The sequence below is a fragment of the Nasonia vitripennis genome, chromosome 5 (assembly GCF_009193385.2).
Source record: "Nasonia vitripennis strain AsymCx chromosome 5, Nvit_psr_1.1, whole genome shotgun sequence".
NCBI lineage: Eukaryota > Metazoa > Arthropoda > Insecta > Hymenoptera > Pteromalidae > Nasonia > Nasonia vitripennis.
In genome coordinates, this window is record NC_045761.1 from 16,617,014 (window position 1) to 16,635,142 (window position 18,129).

The following is an 18,129-nucleotide window of genomic DNA, read 5'->3' on the forward strand; positions in this document are numbered from 1 at the left end:
CTTTATTGTAGGTTACAAAATATTATTAAAATATGCATTAATAATTCTTTGCCGTTCAGCAAGTCCAAGTAAATATTCATTTTGAGCATGTAAATTATGTCCCCTATTGGCATCCTGCAATATGTCTCGATCTTCAGCTTCGATAATATCAGGAACTGGCATTCTATAAATTATAACATAAACATATTCATTGTCAATTTATGATATAATTATATAAGCTTTTAGACTCACCCTTGTTGACTTAAAAAATTATATAGTACTGTGCATGCCTGTACAATTTCAGCCGCGAATAGAGGTGTGTAATGGAGACATCTGGCTTTGTTAATACATCTCCATATTGCTTTTAAAATACCAAATACATTCTTCACTATTACTCTAGCTCTTCGTAGAGCAGTGGTAAAAGCATGTTCAGGAGTACCTCTAACCGCGTTCCTTATTGGTACAAGCAAAACACGAGACTGTGTGTAGCCTCCGTCTCCTAAAAACGAAAAAATTTTGAAATAATCATTATTTGCGTAACGATATATATTATAACACAATAATACAAGAAGAGTCCCTAAATAAATTAAATTTACCTATTATGTAAAAAGGTCCCTCATTGCGCATTATCTCCTGATTATTTCTTAATTCATACATTTCCTCCCGCATTTCACTCTGGTTCCAATCAAACCGGTCATTAGTTGACCCACTACAAATCCTCGTATTTAAAATATTGTATTCTGTGTTAGCAACCTATAGAAAATAATTTTAAAACAATAAACTTTTTGTCAAGGTAAGAGTATGTTCACGAAAATTCGATTATTATAATTTTGATGCTAAGCTTATGTAAGATAAGAAATTAAATTAACCGCATATTATGTTTAGAAATTTCGCAATGTTGTACAATACTATTCAACATACAATTTGAAGATTCAGAGAATGCTGCCTTCTGTAGTTTAAATATGCTTCCTCGTGGTCTGCTGGAGCTATGATTTTTGGCAGAGTACAATCCACCGCGCCTATCACGCCGGGAAATCCAATAATTTCTGCAAATCTTAATTAAAAAAATGTTGGAATATACAATAAGTATATAGTGCGCCTATGTACTATAGTATATGTAACCGCTCTCCCCCTACTCTTGACTAGCTTCGAGAAGCTCCATATCGTAGCTTTCGGAGCTCGGCTCCTTATACACCAGTCTGGCCGAAATCAAGCGAAGCTAAAGACGTGTTTAATTCAGAATAAATTCTAATTAGTTTAATTCTGTGTTTCTTATTTACTACCTGGTCCCATTATATTCCGAAAGGTTATGGGCCCAGCACGCATCCACTGCGCGAGTGATAGTACATAATAACTAGGTATAAATAAGAAAAAAAACTTTTAAAGAAATGAATGCAATTGCTGCTGTCTTTGTTCTGTCGATTTTCTCCGTGTGATTGAGCAGAAGGCCGATGCTTTAGCTGAGGTGCATATACAGGTGCCTTATTACTCTTCTGGGAGACGAGAAAATTTAGAAGAACAATGGTTTCGGAACAAAGTTGCGATGCATTTGAACAGCGCAAAATCGCAGAGGACAATGCGACAGTAAGAACAGAGGGTAAGATTAAAGATGTGAATAATTATAAATCTTTTACGTAAAAGTTATTAGTGTCGGGTACTTGCAAAAATTATCAATGAGTCGAGTAAACGATTGGCAAAAGTAAGTGTATCACAATAAAAATATATTGAAATGTGGGAATGAAGGATTTTGTGGACAGGATTTCCATAGAGAATCGAAACGCGTATTTATTTGTAGCTGTGTATTATAAGAATGCTTGTAGTTGTCTAGGGTTTACATTGGATGTCGTCCTCGTCGTTGCTAGTCGGTTGACAGACTGAGCCACTCACTCGCGTCGGGCCCTTCCCAGACCGACGCTCTCGGCCGGCGGCGTACCTCCCTCCCTGCGCCCCTGCGGGCTCAGGTATGTTAGAACGCTGCCGCCGCCGCTCGTTTGGAGGGCTTTGGGATTTTCCACCGAGACTCGGAGTCTGAGTTTTCCCCGTGACGCATTTTGGCCGTGCGAGGAAGGGAAAGCGTCGCTTCGCTTACCGCCATTTGCAGCGGAAAAGCGTCGCTTGGCTTCGATTCTCAAATGCCTCCCCACAGAAACGTGAATGTTTTAAAGAAAGTATAAAATAAATAATAAAATATTTTATTAAAAAGATGTAACTAAATTCAAAGATTTCGTGATACAATTTACTAAAAGGAATGTGATAAATAAATTACAAAAAGATGGGAAAGAACTCGAGTATAAAAGTGAGACGACACTTCTCAGTTCTTCTGGAACAACGAGACGTCGTTGTCCAGATTTTTCAAAAATTATTAATTGAAGCAGACAAAGAAACTGCGCACGTGGACAAAAAGCCATGACTCGATTCAAAGCAAGCATTGGGTGACGTCGCCATAGGCGTGAAAATTGAGGCGCGCTCGAGTAAAGTGGATAGCCCGCTTGTTTATAGGTTACGCAGTACCCGGCATACCGCTTGTGTTTTGTGAGTCGAAAATCGACTTGAGATTGTTTCAAATGTATACATTTCAAAGAAAGAATTTGAATACGTATTAACGAACTGATGTATAAAAATTACGATGTGTATTAATTAAATTGTTTCCTTTTAGAAACAGAGCTAGAAATTTTCCAAAGATTTCTAGACTTGTGCAACAATACTTTTCGTCTAGACAAAGAGCATGCTAATGAAAAAGTATGGGTAAATGTACAAGAGAATATTGTACATGTAAACGCAGAATCAGGTGCCAATTATAAATTAGGTGCGTAAAAAGACAAATATTAAGTACGATAAGATGTGATCAAAGATGTGAATTATTATATTTAAAATTTGAAATTTCAATATAAAATAAAAATTGAAAAGGACACATAAATGCTTGTTGGGTCATTTATGCAATATCTACACGCTGTGCGAGTTTTATTGTATGGATGACTAAGGTGAGATCGAAAAATATCTTGTGTTCGGATATTGACGATTTCACCTGTTTCGATTTAGTAGCACTTGTTGTTCGGAACACTAAATTTGAAGCACAGTTTAATTGGCAAAGCTCAATCTAAATATACTAATATTTTATAGCAAACATTGAGTTCCGTGCTGAAGAGTGGGAATGGATAAAAGGTGTGATTAATTCAGAAACAACAGAGGACTAAGGCATGGAGCTGCCAAAAACGCAAATCCAGCAAGAAAAGGCAGATGGCATTTCTGAGGAGTTTGATAATCAACTCCTGTATGACGAGGATATCCATGATGTGAACGAAAATACAGAAAGATGTGAAAAAGATGTGTATGATAAGAGAGATGACGTGGTTGATCGATCAAAAGGTAATTTGCTAAAATTAATTAACAAAAGTGTCCAAATTAACTTTTATATAAAAGAAATATCCAGCCTGCTTATTTTCAAACAAATAATGCTCAGGGTGAAATGAAGACGTGTAAAGACGTGAAAAGCATTATTATAAGTATTATTTTTTTTAGGTGAAATGAAGGAAGATCTTCAAAGTTTTGCAGGACTTAAAAGATCATTTAATACGATGTGCACAACTGTCAATAATTTGATGAGTATCTGGAAGAAGCACGCTGTTTCTACTAGAAATGCGTTAAATAATCTAGAGTTATCAAAGAATGAAAAAGACGTGAAGCTTTCTAGTTTAGAATACAACGTTAAAGGTCTTACTGAAATGGTTAAGACACTTAGTCAAGAAAATATTATAGAAAAACAAAATCAGCCATCAGTAAATAAAAATAATGTTGCCAAATCTAGCACAATTTTATCTGGGGACGAAAGTAATAAAAATGATGATAAAATAGCTATAGCTGTAAGAAAAGAGTTAGAAAAATTAAATGCAACTTCAACTACGAGTCCGACAAAATCATTAGCTGATGAATTTAAAAATGTTGTGAAATTAATTAATAAAGATTCCGGAGTCAAAAGAGATTACAAACTCAATCCTCAAATGAAGTTTGAACATTTTTTATGATTATTTCTCGTCAAAATTAAGAATGCAAGATCTACTATATGTAATTGATTCAAAAGTTGCACTGAGATCTAGTTCACTGGATGAAAATTTAAAAGAAAAACACAAATATAAAGTAAGAGATATTTTAATTAACAGATTAGAATTGAGTTATTATGATAAAGTAGTTAATATGAAAGATCCAGTTGAAATATTGCAAAAGATTAAAGAAATAAAAAGATGTGAAACAAATACAACGTCAGTTTCAGTTAGGCAACAATTATACACAATAAAGTATAATCCAGCAAAAGAAAAAGCGGCACAGTTCTGGGACCGTTTCGAGGAACTCATAAGAACTTACGAAAATTTACCAGGTGTAAGTTTTCTGCCGGAAGAAGAGAAGAAAGACGCATTTTATAATGCAATAATGTTACACGTCCCGCAGGTACAAAACCTAGATTTTGTGATTAGAAGTGCAAAGGACAAAGGCTTGTCATACGATGAGTTGAAAAATTGTATTATGCGAGCTGAAGCAGAAAAAGTTCAAAGCACATCCAAAAACAATCCTAGAATAGCTATGTTGGCAAGAAAGCCGAAAGATCGATACGATGCGAAAGATCGATGCTTTGAATGTGATGATCAAGGCCATCTCAGTGCAAAATGTCCTTGGAAGGGAACCGGATTGAAACAATGCTACTCCTGTAATCAGTTTGTAGAACACAAAGCTGCCGAGTGTCCATTAAATTCTGTAATGAGACTAGGTCGAAATAACACTCCAAGTAATGTAAATCAGAAGCAAAATACACGAGGCAGAGGTTTTAGTAATCGATCAAGAGGTCTTAAAAGAAGTGCTAATAACGATGAGAGATCTAATGACCGTAATAAATTTCAACGCAATAATAATGGCAACAGAGGCAGGGGTAAAATAGAAGAAATAATTATTTTAAGAAAAATAATAACTAAAACTCTCAAAAGTCAACAAATAATAGTAATAATAAAAACTGTCAAGCCAATGCAGCCAATGTCCAACAAACAGGTGAGAATTCTCATTTAGATAATTATTATACACAAATAGTCGAGGATAATATGAATGATATAAATTAATATGTAAATTCAAATAGTGAAAGTAATAGACTTATAGCAAAGTTTTTAGCTGATTCAGTTGCAACTGAGCACTTGACAAATTCAAAAATTATATTTAAAACTTTCAAGTCTGATTGTAGAAAGATTAAATGCGCAAATAAAAATTCGAAAGCAGACTTAAAAACGGAGGAAGAGGGTGTAGTAGAAATTCTAAATAAAACGAAAGATCAAATTTATGTTTTAGACAAAGTTATTTGTGCAAAATATTTGTCTGAAAATTTACTTTTTTAAAGGAAATTTACAGAGTTAGGTTTAGGTATTTATTTAGACAACGAAAAAATTGAAATTTTTTATCCAATTTCGAATGAACTGTTTATAAAAGGAATTTATAAAAGTCCGTACTGGATTATTGAATTAGAAATAAATAAAACAAATAAGACTAATTCTTTTAACTTAGATAGTAGCAATAATACAGTTTTTGTTAATACAACCAATGAAAGTGCAAAAAGTATATTAGAACCAAGGTACATTACACGTAGTGTAACTGCACAAGAATCATCTAAGTTAAAGGATTCGTCTGAGTTAATTAATCATAATAATGATCAAATTGAAGATAAAGTGATAAAAGAAGTGTCCAGTTTAGATAATAATAAAACGATAGAAACTAGTTCAGTTGAGATAACTAAAAATGAAAAGAAAATTATTTATGATCATTCTATTTTGATACGACCATTTGGGATCGTAAAATAAGTGATATTGACGAATTGTCAATAGTTGAATTAACTCATACATAATTACCTTTTAGTAAAAAGTATTATAAATTTGTTAAAAATAATAAAGCAATGCTCTGGCACGTAAGAATGGGCCATGCTTCAATAAGTTATTTAAAAGAATTGCAAAAATGATTTCCAGAAAACAAACAATTACAAGATGCTATTTTTGATGAGTCAATTTTAGATTGTGAAGTTTGTATGATAGCTAAATTTAATAAATTGTCATTTAGTTCAACACGTAAACGTGCAACAGACCCATTACAAATTATACACTCTGATTTAATGGGACCAATTAATCCGCCATCTTATCCGAAAAGATATAGATTTATTGCTGTTTGTATTGATGATTTTTCACGATTAGCAATGGCATATTCAATGAAATCTAAAAATGAAACTGGACATTGTCTTGAAGCTTTTATACGAAGCGCTAGAAACTTACTAGGACGCGATACTAAAGTGTGTTATCTAAGATCTGATCAAGGGACTGAATTCACGGGTGGATATACTTTCGAAGTTTTGAATCGTCTAGGAATAGAACATTTATATATAGAAATTTAAATATAGAATTTGCTTGTCCTGATACTCCTGAACATAACGGTGTGTCTGAGCGATTTAATCAAACGATTCAAAAGAAAATTCGAGCGTATATGTATGATTCAAAATTACCAGAAAATATGTGGGATTTAGCATTAAATACAGCCGTATACGCGTATAATAGGACTCCATATAAGTCAAATGACATGATTACACCTTTGCAAAAATTTGCTCCAAATCATAGTTATAATGTGAATCATATAGCCTATATTAAAGTAAAGAGAAAAACCGGTTCTAAGTTCAGGTATGAAGGAAGAAGGGTAATTTTAGTAGGATATACTCCAACAGGTTATCAATTTTTAAAACTAGAAGAAGGCAAATATTATGAGAGCAGATCAGATGTAAGGTTCAATGAAAAGTTAGTCTATGGTGATAAATATGGCAAAGATGTGATTAAAGATTGGTCTGCAGTAGAAGAAAAAAATGATGAAAATAAATGATTTGTTGAATTTGAAAAGGAAAGTAGAAAAAGTAATGATGGGTTTTCAAATTCGGAGGGAGAAGTTAAACAAACCACGAATGAAAATAATTCTAATGGGCAGGAAGAATCGAAAAGAAAGAGAGGAAGACCGAAAAAATTGCCCATAAAAATTGATAATAATATTGATAACAACGACTGCGATAACATAATTAGTGACACAAGCATTTCTAATATTTCAAAAATACTGCTTGCTGCTCAAAATTATGAATTAGAACAAAATGATGTGTTTAAAATTAATGATGAAATGTATCATGCTCTCTTAGCTAGAATTAATAATGATCCAATATCATATAAAGAGGCTATGCAGAGTAGTGAACGAAATGAGTGGAAAAAAGCGATCTTAAGTGAATTAAATTCGATGTATAAAAATTAAGTTTGGAATTTAGTTGATCGACCTACAAAATTAAGAAATGGAAGAAAAGCAAATATAATTGATTGAAAATGGGTTTTAAAGAAAAAACTTGAAAGAAACGTTAATATAAAATATAAGGCTAGGTTAGTTATCAGAGGTTTTAAAGATAAGAATAATTATGACCTAAAAGAAACGTATGCACCGGTATCTCGCTTGCCCTTAGTAAGAGCTGTACTAGCAATTATAAATAAATATGATTTAGCTATTAATCAGTTAGATGTAAAAACGGCATTTCTTAATGGAACTATTGAAGAAGAAATTTTTATGGAAATACCCGAAGGTATACGAATTAAATTATTCTAGTGAGGTAACAAATAAAAAGGTGTGTAAATTATTAAAAGCGTTGTATGGTTTACGTATTAGTCCAAAACGTTGGAATCAAAAGTTTACTGAAGTAGCTTTAGATATAGGTTTAACTAATGATGATAATGAACCTTGTTTATTCATGTGGCGAAATAACGATAAGTTTTTAATTCTTTTATTATATGTTGATGACATACTTATAGCTAGTAACGAATTGAGAAAACTTAATGAAGTGAAAAGTAAATTACAAAAACCTTTTGAAATGACAGATTTAGGAGAGCCACAAGAATTTCTCGGAATTTCAATTAAACGAAATAGAAATAAACAAACAATAATTTTGAGTCGAGAAAAATATATTAACAAAATTCTACTTAAATTTAAATTTGATGAAATATATCCACAACGTACCCCGATGGTAACTACGCAAGTCGCTAATAGAGAAAGACGAGATCGAGAAGAATCGTGTGAATTAAATTCTTTAAAACAGAATAAAGCCATAGAAAATGAACCGTACAGAGAAGCGATAGGAAGTCTTTTGTATTTAGCAGGGGCAACGCGACCAGATATTTCTTATGCTGTTAATGTATTAAGTAGACACCAATTGAATCCTACCGAAAACAAATGGAAAATGGTTCAACGAGTTTTTAGATATTTATTAAGTTCTAAAAATTTAGGTTTAAAGTTTACTGCTAAAAATGATAGAATGCAAGCTTTCTCTGATGCTAGTTTCGCTGATTGTAAAAATTCATTATCAACGTGTGGGTTTGTTATTCAGTTATATGGCGATACAATAGCTTGGAGAACGCACAAACAAAGTTATGTTGCTCTATCTACTTGCCAAACCGAATATATAGCAATGAGCGAGACTTGCCAAGATTTGATAGCAATGAACAGATCGTTAGAATTAATACTTAATCATTCATTTTATCCTATGAATTTATGGTGTGATAATAAAGCTGCAGAAATAAGTGCGAAAACGAGTGGAGGTAATAAGTTGAGGCATATGACAGAAGTAAAAGAGCTTTACGTTAAAGAATATGTAAAACGTAATTTAGTTAAAATTAGTTAGAATTCATCGAAAGAACAAATAGCAGATATTTTTACCAAACCACTTTCGTTAGAAGTTCATAAAAGACTAGTTGATAAAATTATGAACAATGTGTAAAAAGAAATAAAACTAAACCATGGTTAATATTTATTTTGTTACAGGCAACCAGAATGAGTAAAATATTTGCTGATTACTTAGTTATAATAAAAGAAAAATTATCTACCTCTTATTATATAATTTGTATTTTTGTATTTTTATACTTGAAAAAGTTGATAAACTATTAGCTAAATTTTACTATGTTATTTTTATGGAGTATGATATGTTATAATCGGATGTAAAAGAGTCCGTGTGAATTCTAATATGTATATCGAGAAGTACATAGTCGGGAGGGAGTGTTGGAATATACAATAAGTATATAGTGCGCCTATGTATTATAGTATACATGTGACCGCTCTCCCCGTACTCTTGACTACTTCGAGAAGCTGCATATCGTAGCTTTCGGAGCTTGGCTCCTTACACACCAGTCTGGTCGAAATCAAGCGAAGCTAAAGACGTGTTTAATTCAGAATAAATAATCCTGTGTTTCTTATTTACTACCTGGTTCCATTATATTCCGAAAAAAACATTTAAAAAATTGATTTTAAAAAATAGCTTGGTTATGTCGAAGATACATAGAGTAATAAAAAATCTGTTTAAATAAAAATATTAGTAATAAATATTAATTAACTTTATATTAAATAATGTATATCTCACCCTCCTGTTACAATGCCGCTACCCTAAGCGGGTCTTGGGCGTTGTCGTCCAGATCGGACGGGTGGGTGCCTATCACCACTACACAGCGCGTCCTTAGGTTGCGGATAGAGGAACAGCCCCTGAGAAAGAGGTTAGCTGCGAATAAATTGAATAAGCAGCCGCGGACAGCCGATAGGAACAGGCGTGGGTGTGATGAGCCCACACTGTCGAACGCATTCATCTAGAAACACTACGTAAGCACCACAACAACAAAAACACTTCACATTATCTCTTATCTCTCAATCTCTTTCATCACACATTACAAAAATGGGCCAAAATCCTGCTGCCGAGGAGGATGCGGGAGCGATGACAACTGCCCCGAAAGGGGATGTGTAGAATGATTCGTCACCTGGTCTTACGCGGTAACGATGCCAGCGAAGGCGCGCTGCCTTCCAGGGGGGGCGTTAGGATGCGAGAATGAAACCGTAGTGTGTCTGACGACGAATTGACACTGTCCTCGTCAAAGTCGGAAAGCTCTCATACTTAGTTCTAGAGAGGTATGGGGGTTATCACATCTAGAACGGTGGACTCACCTGCGATCGGAACAGGATCCGAAGCGCGCGGGTTTAACATAACATCATGGCTCAAAAAAATCAAATCCGAACCAAAAGGGACTTAAGGGTCGGAACTTGGAATGTTCGCAGTCTATACAGAGCAGGTGCGTTTAAAGAACTCGTAAAGGAAGCTGATAGGTACAATCTAGATTCGGTAGCAATACAGGAATCGCGGTGGCCAGATGGCGGAGTACTAGCATCGGGTAACTTCACGTACCTGTATGGGGCCGGGAGTGGGGGATCTCTAGGCACCGGATTTCTCGTAAGCAAAAGCATCATACATTCGGTTAAAAGTTTCAAATCCGTCAATGATAGGCTCTCTTACATCATTATCGAAGGTGAATGGTATAGATATGTATTTATTAATGTACACTGTCCTACGGAGGACAAAGAAGAAGAAGCTAAGGATCTCTATTACGAAACTTTAGAGCAGGTAATCGACCAGTTCGCGTCTTACGATACAAGAATAGTATTAGGCGATTTCAATGCTAAAATAGGTAGGGAGGAAATGTTTAGGCCTACTATAGGTAAGGAAAGCCTGCACGAAGCCAGCAATGATAACGGTATTAGGGTCATAAATTTCGCGGCGGCAAAAGATCTTATAATCAAAACTACGTGTTTTAAGCACAAGAACATACACAAGGCAACGTGGACATCGCCGGACGGGGCCACACAGAACCAAATTGATCATTTCCTCATTGAAAAAAGACGTCATACTAATGTTCTTGACGTAAGGGCTTACAGAGGGGCAGATAGCGACTCGGACCACTTCCTATAGTAGCCAAATTAAGAGCTAGACTAGTAGCGAATCAAAATAGTAAGCTAGCAAACAAGGTAGAAAGCTTCGATATTGAGAAACAACGAGATAGAACAGAGCGAATTAGGTACCAGATAGAAATTAATAACAGGTTTCAGGCACTTGAAGAAGCAAACACATCGCCGGAGGGGAATGACGAACCGAATAGCTTATGGGGGGACATCGAAAAAACGGTAAAAGAGGCCGCGAACAAAGTACTGGGTAAAAAGAAAAAGCCAAAGAGCAAACCATGGTTTGACGAAGAGTGCGAACTCTGGTTTGAAAGGCGCAAAAAGGCTAAATTAGATAGCTTACAAAATAGAAGCGATAGGACCGTAGAAGAGTATTCTAACGTAAGGAAACGGACGAGCGCGATCTACAGAAATAAGAAGCGGGAGTATCAAAAGAATCTTATTAGGAGAATAGAAACTAACAGTAAGGAAAATAACCCCCGCGAAATGTACAGAGGGATTAACGCCATCAGAAAGGGTTTTAGGAGTAGAGCGCAATTGATGAAGGACGAAACGGGGACCTCGTAACAAATGACAACGAATTACTGTCGCTGTGGAAAAATTATTTCGATAAATTATTAAACGTGCACGAAAATAGCGAAGAATTAGGGGACGAAATTCACACTGCTGAACCCCACGTGGAGGAACCATGCTACCAAGAAGTAGAGGCCGCGATTAAAAAACTAAAAAACAACAAAGCCGCGGGAAATGACTCTATACCAGCTGAGTTACTCCAATATGGGGGCGTCGAGCTCACTTTCAAAATCTATAAACTAGTATGTGCCATCTGGAAAAATGAAACAATACCCGAAAATTGGAAGGAATCTATCATTATACCGATTTTTAAAAAGGGGGATAAGACAGACTGCAATAACTATAGGGGTATTTCACTTTTAGCAATGTGCTACAAAGTTCTGTCAAACGTAATACAAGCTAGACTCACTCCATTCGCGGAAGATATAGTAGGAGATTATCAGTGCGGATTTCGGCGCAACAGATCGACGAGCGATCAAATGTTTACCATAAGACAGTTGTTAGAGAAAAAGTGGGAATTTTGCGAAACCATACACCAACTATTTATAGATTTTAAAAAAGCGTACGACTCTATTAAGCGAAGCAAAATAGGTAGACCTAGACGTAGATGGGAGGACAACGTAAAAGCGGATCTAGTAGAAATAGGACGGTGGGTGTCGATCAGAGAGGTGCATCTTGGGTGGGGTTGACACAAGATAGGGCAGCGTGGAAGGCTTGCGTAGATGAGGCGATGAACTTTCGAGTTCCAAATGCCATGTAAAAAAAAAAAAATAGCAAGCTCATCCATACTATTTTATAATTGTAAATTAAAACTTAAGTACGAAACGTGTAATCTTATAACTTAGTAAAAGTAAACAAGTATGTACTCGCTACGTGCATAACAGGGGATAGCATAGGTTTTCGTATAGTGTGAAAAATTGGAACTTCGAGATCAACTTTATATAAATGCATGCATTTTACATGGCGCCACTATCGCTTGCGCACGCGGCGACTATAGACTCGCGTATCATCTCCAGCCCGTCGATTCACAGCAACTCGCGTCTCAACCGGATACTTACCTCTGCAAATAACAGATTGCTGCTATGGAAAATTATGAGAAAGATGAGGACAAGTAAGTAGAAGTATGATTCGTGATTCACGAATTCTCAACTGTCATTATTTTTCATCAGCTCGGAGGATGTTATTAGCGTGCCCTAACCTCGTATACCTAACCTCAATTCCAATAAATTTTACAGAAAGGGTGCCCGAGCAATAGCTACTACTAAGCAGATTGACGCTTTAAAAAAGAAATGGCAAAACGTCCTTGGTTGTATGATACCAAATATGCTGACAGGGAGTGGGAAATTTTGAAAGCAACCCTTGACCCATTAGGAAAAACCAAAACTATACAACAGTGGAAACAAGTAAATATTTGATTTTCATTTTTGTTGTTAATAGTCTTACCCAATCATTATTATTATTTATGAGCATGATATACCTTGCAATATTTATAAAGTTATCTGTTCATTATTTATACAGTCCTGGCACGACCAAATAAAGAATGTTCCTGAATGCTGTAATAAGACTTTGGGTAACTCAGAGCAATCATCTAGTGCAATGTTTCCTGGACAACGAGATCCTACATCATTCCCTTGACTACTATACCCTGCGAGTACATTTGCTATGCCATCCACTGGCCTACCGTCCCCTGTGACTTTTTCAACTGGACTACCAGCTCCTGCGACATCTTCCACTCGACAAGAAGCCTCTGAAACTTCTGTGAGGCCCCAAATGACGTCTCCTATCTCAGCTTCTACGAATAATAGCCCATCGATGGCAGCTACAAATAGTGTATCCCCAACAGTGACGGTAGAAACAGAGGCATTTGCACCTTCTCTTGAGCAAATCATACTGTACAAATTGCTGCAACCACCAATACTTAAAGGTTAAATTTTAATATATATTATAACTGTAATGATTTTTTTTGTTCCACTAAGTGTAATTTCTATTGTATAAAACCTTGACACTATTGTTTTAGTCGAAGAACCTGTTATCGAGCTCCAGGATGAAGACGATGAAATACAAGTTGTTGGATTTACAATTCATGCCAACATAATGCCACCAAATCAATTAAAAAGCGAGTTAAACGCTGAATCTTCGAATAATGATGATTTATCAGAATCGATTGCTTTACCTGGGGCGAATGCTGTATCTTCGAATAATCATGATTTATCAGAATCGATTGCTTTACCTGGGGCGAATGCTGAATCTTCGAATAGTGCTGGTGTATTAGAATCAATTGCTTCACCTGAGGTGAACGTTGTAACTTCTAATAATATTGTCGAGTCACCAATAAGAAAGAGAATAAAGTTTCAAACAAGTAAGTTTTTTATAATCAATTTTATATAATATTTTATTTTCATTCTATTATAATATTTTATTTCATAGATACCATAACTGGTAGTACGGCTCGAGCTGCTATCGATTGTATGTCTGAGCACAATGTTGCGATCAAAAAGCTACATGAAGCTATAAACAATATTACATCAAGACTCGAAGAGACTAAGTTGTATGAGGGAATAACAGAACTTACTGCAACACTCAATGCTACTAAACTTCAGGAACAGGAATTTTAGAAGAAAGAACTTGATCTGCTAGAACAAATTTTAGACGCTTTAAAGGATTTGAAAAAAGAATAGTGTATTTTATTTATTTAAATTGTATTATTACATAATAAATCTCAATGTCAAAGTTTTACTATTATTGTGTCATTTATCACCGTTATCTAAATTCCACCACTTCTGGACTCGTCTGCATTCGCAGCACGTAACGCAAACCATCGCAAAACGATTCGACGCATGCGCAAACGTATCAAAACGCATCGTATCGTATCGTGGCGATGTACATCGCTCCGATACATACACATGTACCGCTAGCCTGAATAGCACCTCAGCTCTCCCCGCACCTAATGGTAAGCGTTGTTTAACCTGCCCTCTTGGCGTCGCCGCCGCCTGTATTATTCATATTTTTTTCCGGCTGAATCCGTTAATAGTAACGAGGCGGTAATATTGCGCGAGCGTATGCGAATTGCAAAGTTTGTGCGGCGGCAAAAAGCTTTTCGCACACGTTAAATCAGCCGCGTTTCAGTCGAAGCTCCAGTCGAACGGCGGCAATAAATCTTTCCAGGCACTGTACCGAGCTGGGTGTACGCGCATATAACGTTCCGTCTCTCTCTTTGGAGAGCCACGCCTCGGGAAATGATTAGAAGCCAGCGCATAGCGATAGCTCGCGGCTTTCCCGGGCTGCAATAAGGGAGCACAGAGAGAGAGAGAGAGAGAGAGAGAGAGAGAGAGAGAGAGAGAGAGAGAGAGAGAGAGAGAGAGAGAGCGCGAGAAGGCATCGCCACGGCGCTGCTGGTCAGCAGCCCCTGCAAAAACGCGCTTGAGGAGCGATAGTCGTGCAGTATCAAGGCAAGAATGTATCCGGATCTTTGAGCCCTTGGTATTCCGCCGGACCGGAAAAGCTTAGGAAAAGCACCACAGCGCAATTTCTCATCTAAAGTTCGGCCATCGGCTGGACGCACAAAGCCTTGAAAGAATTTTCGGGCGCAGCTCTCGCTTTCTCTCTCTGTAATATCCACGCGCGGCGGCGGCAAGATCTGAAGTTCAAGCTTCTCCGACGGCGACTGTGGAATGCCTTTAACCACTGACCGCAGTTCGCCGTGCGGTTGTTGTACGTCGCGTGTAAGGGGTTGGATATCTGTATTTAGGGGCTCGAAAGAATTATGGCTCTCGACTGGACGTGTCCCGGGGAGTATGGGGATGTAAAGTCGTCCCCTTTTTCCGAAGCTCGACGTGACTCTCGAGCTTTTTCAACGCTGAACCGCGTACACAGTGTTCAGCGGTGTAGCCTGGGAAGAATCGGCTAAGAGCCGGTACTCTCGCGTTGTTTCGTTTGATCGCGACGAACGAGGGCTCCTTTTTTAAGGACAGCTCGCTCGGGCTATAAATCTTTAGGCTGATTCAACGGTTACGGCTCTGCGAGAAAATAGCTTGATCTAGCGAGTGCACGGAACTGTGCGGGTGAATCACACGCCGAAACTCCACAAAATCCCTCCTTCCAATCTCGCGGCGCTGAAAAATTGGTGAAAAACGAGCTTGCGGTTTCCAAAAAAAAATATCGCTCAGCGCGCCAAGTAACAAAAAACCAAGCTATACGAAGTACAAATCTGATATTTCCGCACGGCGAGCGTATACTTGGGAATAACTCGCTGCCCGCGGTCAGGGAAATCAAATTTCAAAGCGCGCGAAACTTTAGTTGCTGTTTGTTCCCGGCGATATTTATTTATTAAAGCGAAAGAAAACGAGGGCGTTACGTGTTCGGACTCGCGAAACTATACGAGCGTATACACATGCGCGTGTGTGTACTCCGAGAATGTATATTCCATCGGAGCAGTATACAGTCCGTGTATTACATGCCTGATTGCAGTACCGCAGCTGCAGCGCTTTTTTCGCCCCGCAAAGAAACTCCCGCACTCGTTCGCGTGCGCAGTATGTGTGTGTGTGAGTGTACTCTGCAGAGAGCGTAAAACAAACCCAGTTGTGTATACGGAGAAAGAGACGAACTATACGCCTGATTTATGAATCAGGCCAATAAACGTCTGCGCGTATAAAAACGCGAGCGAGCTAGCTGGAGAAGAAGGGAGAGGAATATAGCCGTCTTAACGTCTCCATTTGTCGACGAGTTCCCTCTCTCGGAGGGCGATAAAAAAAAAGAAATTGCAGTGTATGGCGCGGAGAGCTGCATTACAGCTCGTGTATGCGCTCATAGACGGCGCGAAAGCCAAGATCGTTTTGTTTATCGCCTCTGTGTACGTATACCCGACGAATGCGTCGTCTTTCGCTCGAAAGAGAGAGAGAGAGAGAGAGAGAGAGAGAGAGAGAGAGAGAGAGAGAGAGAGAGAGCCAAGAGAGAAGCGCGAGCTCTGCACTACTGGCGCGTGTGTGTATATGATGTATACGAGGGTCGTCGAACGTACGAGCACACATTGTGCGTGATGCAGCTGGGGGATAATGGCAAGGGTTCAAGAATATCACTCTTGCCGGTGAAGTGGCTTGTTTTGCACTGTGTGCCGTGGCTGGAGATATTCCGCGAACGCGGATTTTCTTCAGTTCCTCGATCGCGCGCGCGATTATTCGTACTTCGAGTGAAAGAGCTCGGCTTTGGTCAGACGCACGCTCGGGGATGTTTATTTCGAAAGCGTAATGTCGACTGGAAAATCGTGCGCAATGCTACTTATAGTGTGCATGTGCCATCGAAAATGTACATTCGTTTCTGCTTCGGTGAGTTAGCTCAGCTCTCAGCGTATTTTCAAAACGAGGATCTGTTGGCACGAGCATCCCGCGTTGTAATACATTTTTTTCGTACTTTAGCCACATCGTTCGTGCCGAGGCAGAATGCCATTTGCCATTTTTCAAACTTACGAGCCTACGGCGTGCAGTGCGAGCGTCGCGGAAAAGAAGCAGCGTCAAGCATCCCAACTCGTCTTCGTGTGCGTAACATATCCACCTGTTTGCAAGTCTCGAAACCCATTAAAAAACGCACTTTATATACCGGCCGTCGTGAAACCCCCTGGCAATTTATAAATTACGCGGGATAAACCCCGGCAAACGATCTGCTCATTTTAAGAGCAAATTCAACGAGCTAAGAAATTGAAAATGCGCGCTCTCTCGCCACTTAGAGTACAGCCCAGCTCTCTCTCTCTCTCTCTCTCTCTCTCTCTCTCTCTCTCTCTCTCACTCTAGCGCTCGGAACACCAGCAGCTCGCTCCGATAAAAGTGCACCATATAACGCGCGGGGGTGGAAAGCCGTACATCCGCGCGCACATCTCGCATACGCAGCCTGTCCCGGCCTTAAAGCCTCGGCAATTCCGCGCCCCGGCTCTATATACACACACACACACACAGAGCGAGAGCGCGCGCGCGCGCGCGAGAGAGAGAGAGAGAGGGAGGGAGAGAGCGACACTGCGCCTATACGCGGCTCTCCTAACCCGCGCCGCGCGCGACGGATTATACGCTTCGAGAGGATGGAAGCGAGCGAGAGTTTAGGAGAGGAGGACTAGGCAGTAAATGGATTTACGCGAGGCGCGAGTTATTTCGCGAGAACCTGGCGTGAATCATAAGCCGTTGCTGCTCTCTCTCTCTCTCTCTCTCTCTCTCTCTCTCTCTCTCACTCACTCACTCACTCACTCCTTCGACTACTGTCGCAGAGAAAGGGAGAATGGAATCCGGCCAAGTCGCTCTCTCGGCGCAACGAAAGAGTTATGGGTCGGCTGCTGCTCTTGACGCCGCTGCCGGGAATCAGTGGATCACTTACCGTAGACGCGATTTTCCAAAGGGGGATCCGAGCCTTAAGCCGCTCCCGCCGCCGCTGCGGTCGTGACCAATGGCCCGAATCGAGCGCTGCAAGGAGTTTGTGTTTAGAAGAGAGCCACTGCGAGGTGTGAATTGTGAGTGGGTAGTTCGCTCGCTTTTAATAGTTCCCCTACGCACGTCTGGCCATATCGCGGCTGTTACTACTCGTCGAATGGTATTCTTTACCATTCTCGCATTTAGTACACGTCCAAAGTTTATTTTTGCGTGTCGCGGAAGACCTATATAAACCAGCTGAATTTAGCTGCGAATCGATATGTTCGATATAGATTGATAAAACGAGTGCGGATCGTTCTCTCTGCAGGCTGTACAGAGGCTATCCATTTAAATCGATCGATTTCTCGAGAAGGTATAGCCGAGC

At 38.7% G+C, this 18,129-nt stretch overlaps 2 protein-coding genes across 3 annotated transcripts; both read left to right on the forward strand.

Moving 5' to 3' along the window:
• Nucleotides 1–1,185: 1,185 nt before the first annotated feature.
• Nucleotides 1,186–9,243, forward strand: LOC107981200 (chromosome partition protein Smc-like). Of its 2 annotated transcripts, none has more exons than XM_031932697.1 (5): nt 1,186–1,576; nt 2,636–2,785; nt 3,100–3,345; nt 3,499–5,013; nt 8,833–9,243. In XM_031932697.1, exons 3-4 carry the CDS (start codon nt 3,177–3,179, stop codon nt 3,999–4,001), a joined length of 672 nt encoding a protein of 223 aa, XP_031788557.1. In that variant the 5' UTR covers nt 1,186–1,576; nt 2,636–2,785; nt 3,100–3,176; the 3' UTR covers nt 4,002–5,013; nt 8,833–9,243. The 2 variants fall into 2 exon arrangements, with proteins under 2 accessions (XP_031788557.1, XP_031788558.1); XM_031932698.1 differs by having other exon boundaries at nt 2,642–2,785.
• Nucleotides 9,244–12,328: 3,085 nt separating this feature from the next.
• LOC100680521 lies at nt 12,329–14,094 on the forward strand. Its single transcript, XM_031932696.1, has 5 exons — nt 12,329–12,469; nt 12,594–12,761; nt 12,877–13,282; nt 13,376–13,717; nt 13,786–14,094. Exons 3-5 carry the CDS (start codon nt 13,021–13,023, stop codon nt 13,971–13,973), a joined length of 792 nt encoding a protein of 263 aa, XP_031788556.1. The 5' UTR covers nt 12,329–12,469; nt 12,594–12,761; nt 12,877–13,020; the 3' UTR covers nt 13,974–14,094.
• Nucleotides 14,095–18,129: the final 4,035 nt, after the last annotated feature.

Coding starts and splice junctions, on each gene's coding strand:
- LOC100680521 (XM_031932696.1), top strand. CDS start 13,021: ATGCCATCCACTGGCCTACCGTCCCCTGTGACTTTTTCAACTGGACTA. Junction 13,283..13,375: donor GCAACCACCAATACTTAAAG/GTTAAATTTTAA, acceptor CTATTGTTTTAG/TCGAAGAACCTGTTATCGAG. Junction 13,718..13,785: donor GAGAATAAAGTTTCAAACAA/GTAAGTTTTTTA, acceptor TTTATTTCATAG/ATACCATAACTGGTAGTACG.
- LOC107981200 (XM_031932697.1), top strand. CDS start 3,177: ATGGAGCTGCCAAAAACGCAAATCCAGCAAGAAAAGGCAGATGGCATT. Junction 3,346..3,498: donor CGTGGTTGATCGATCAAAAG/GTAATTTGCTAA, acceptor TATTTTTTTTAG/GTGAAATGAAGGAAGATCTT.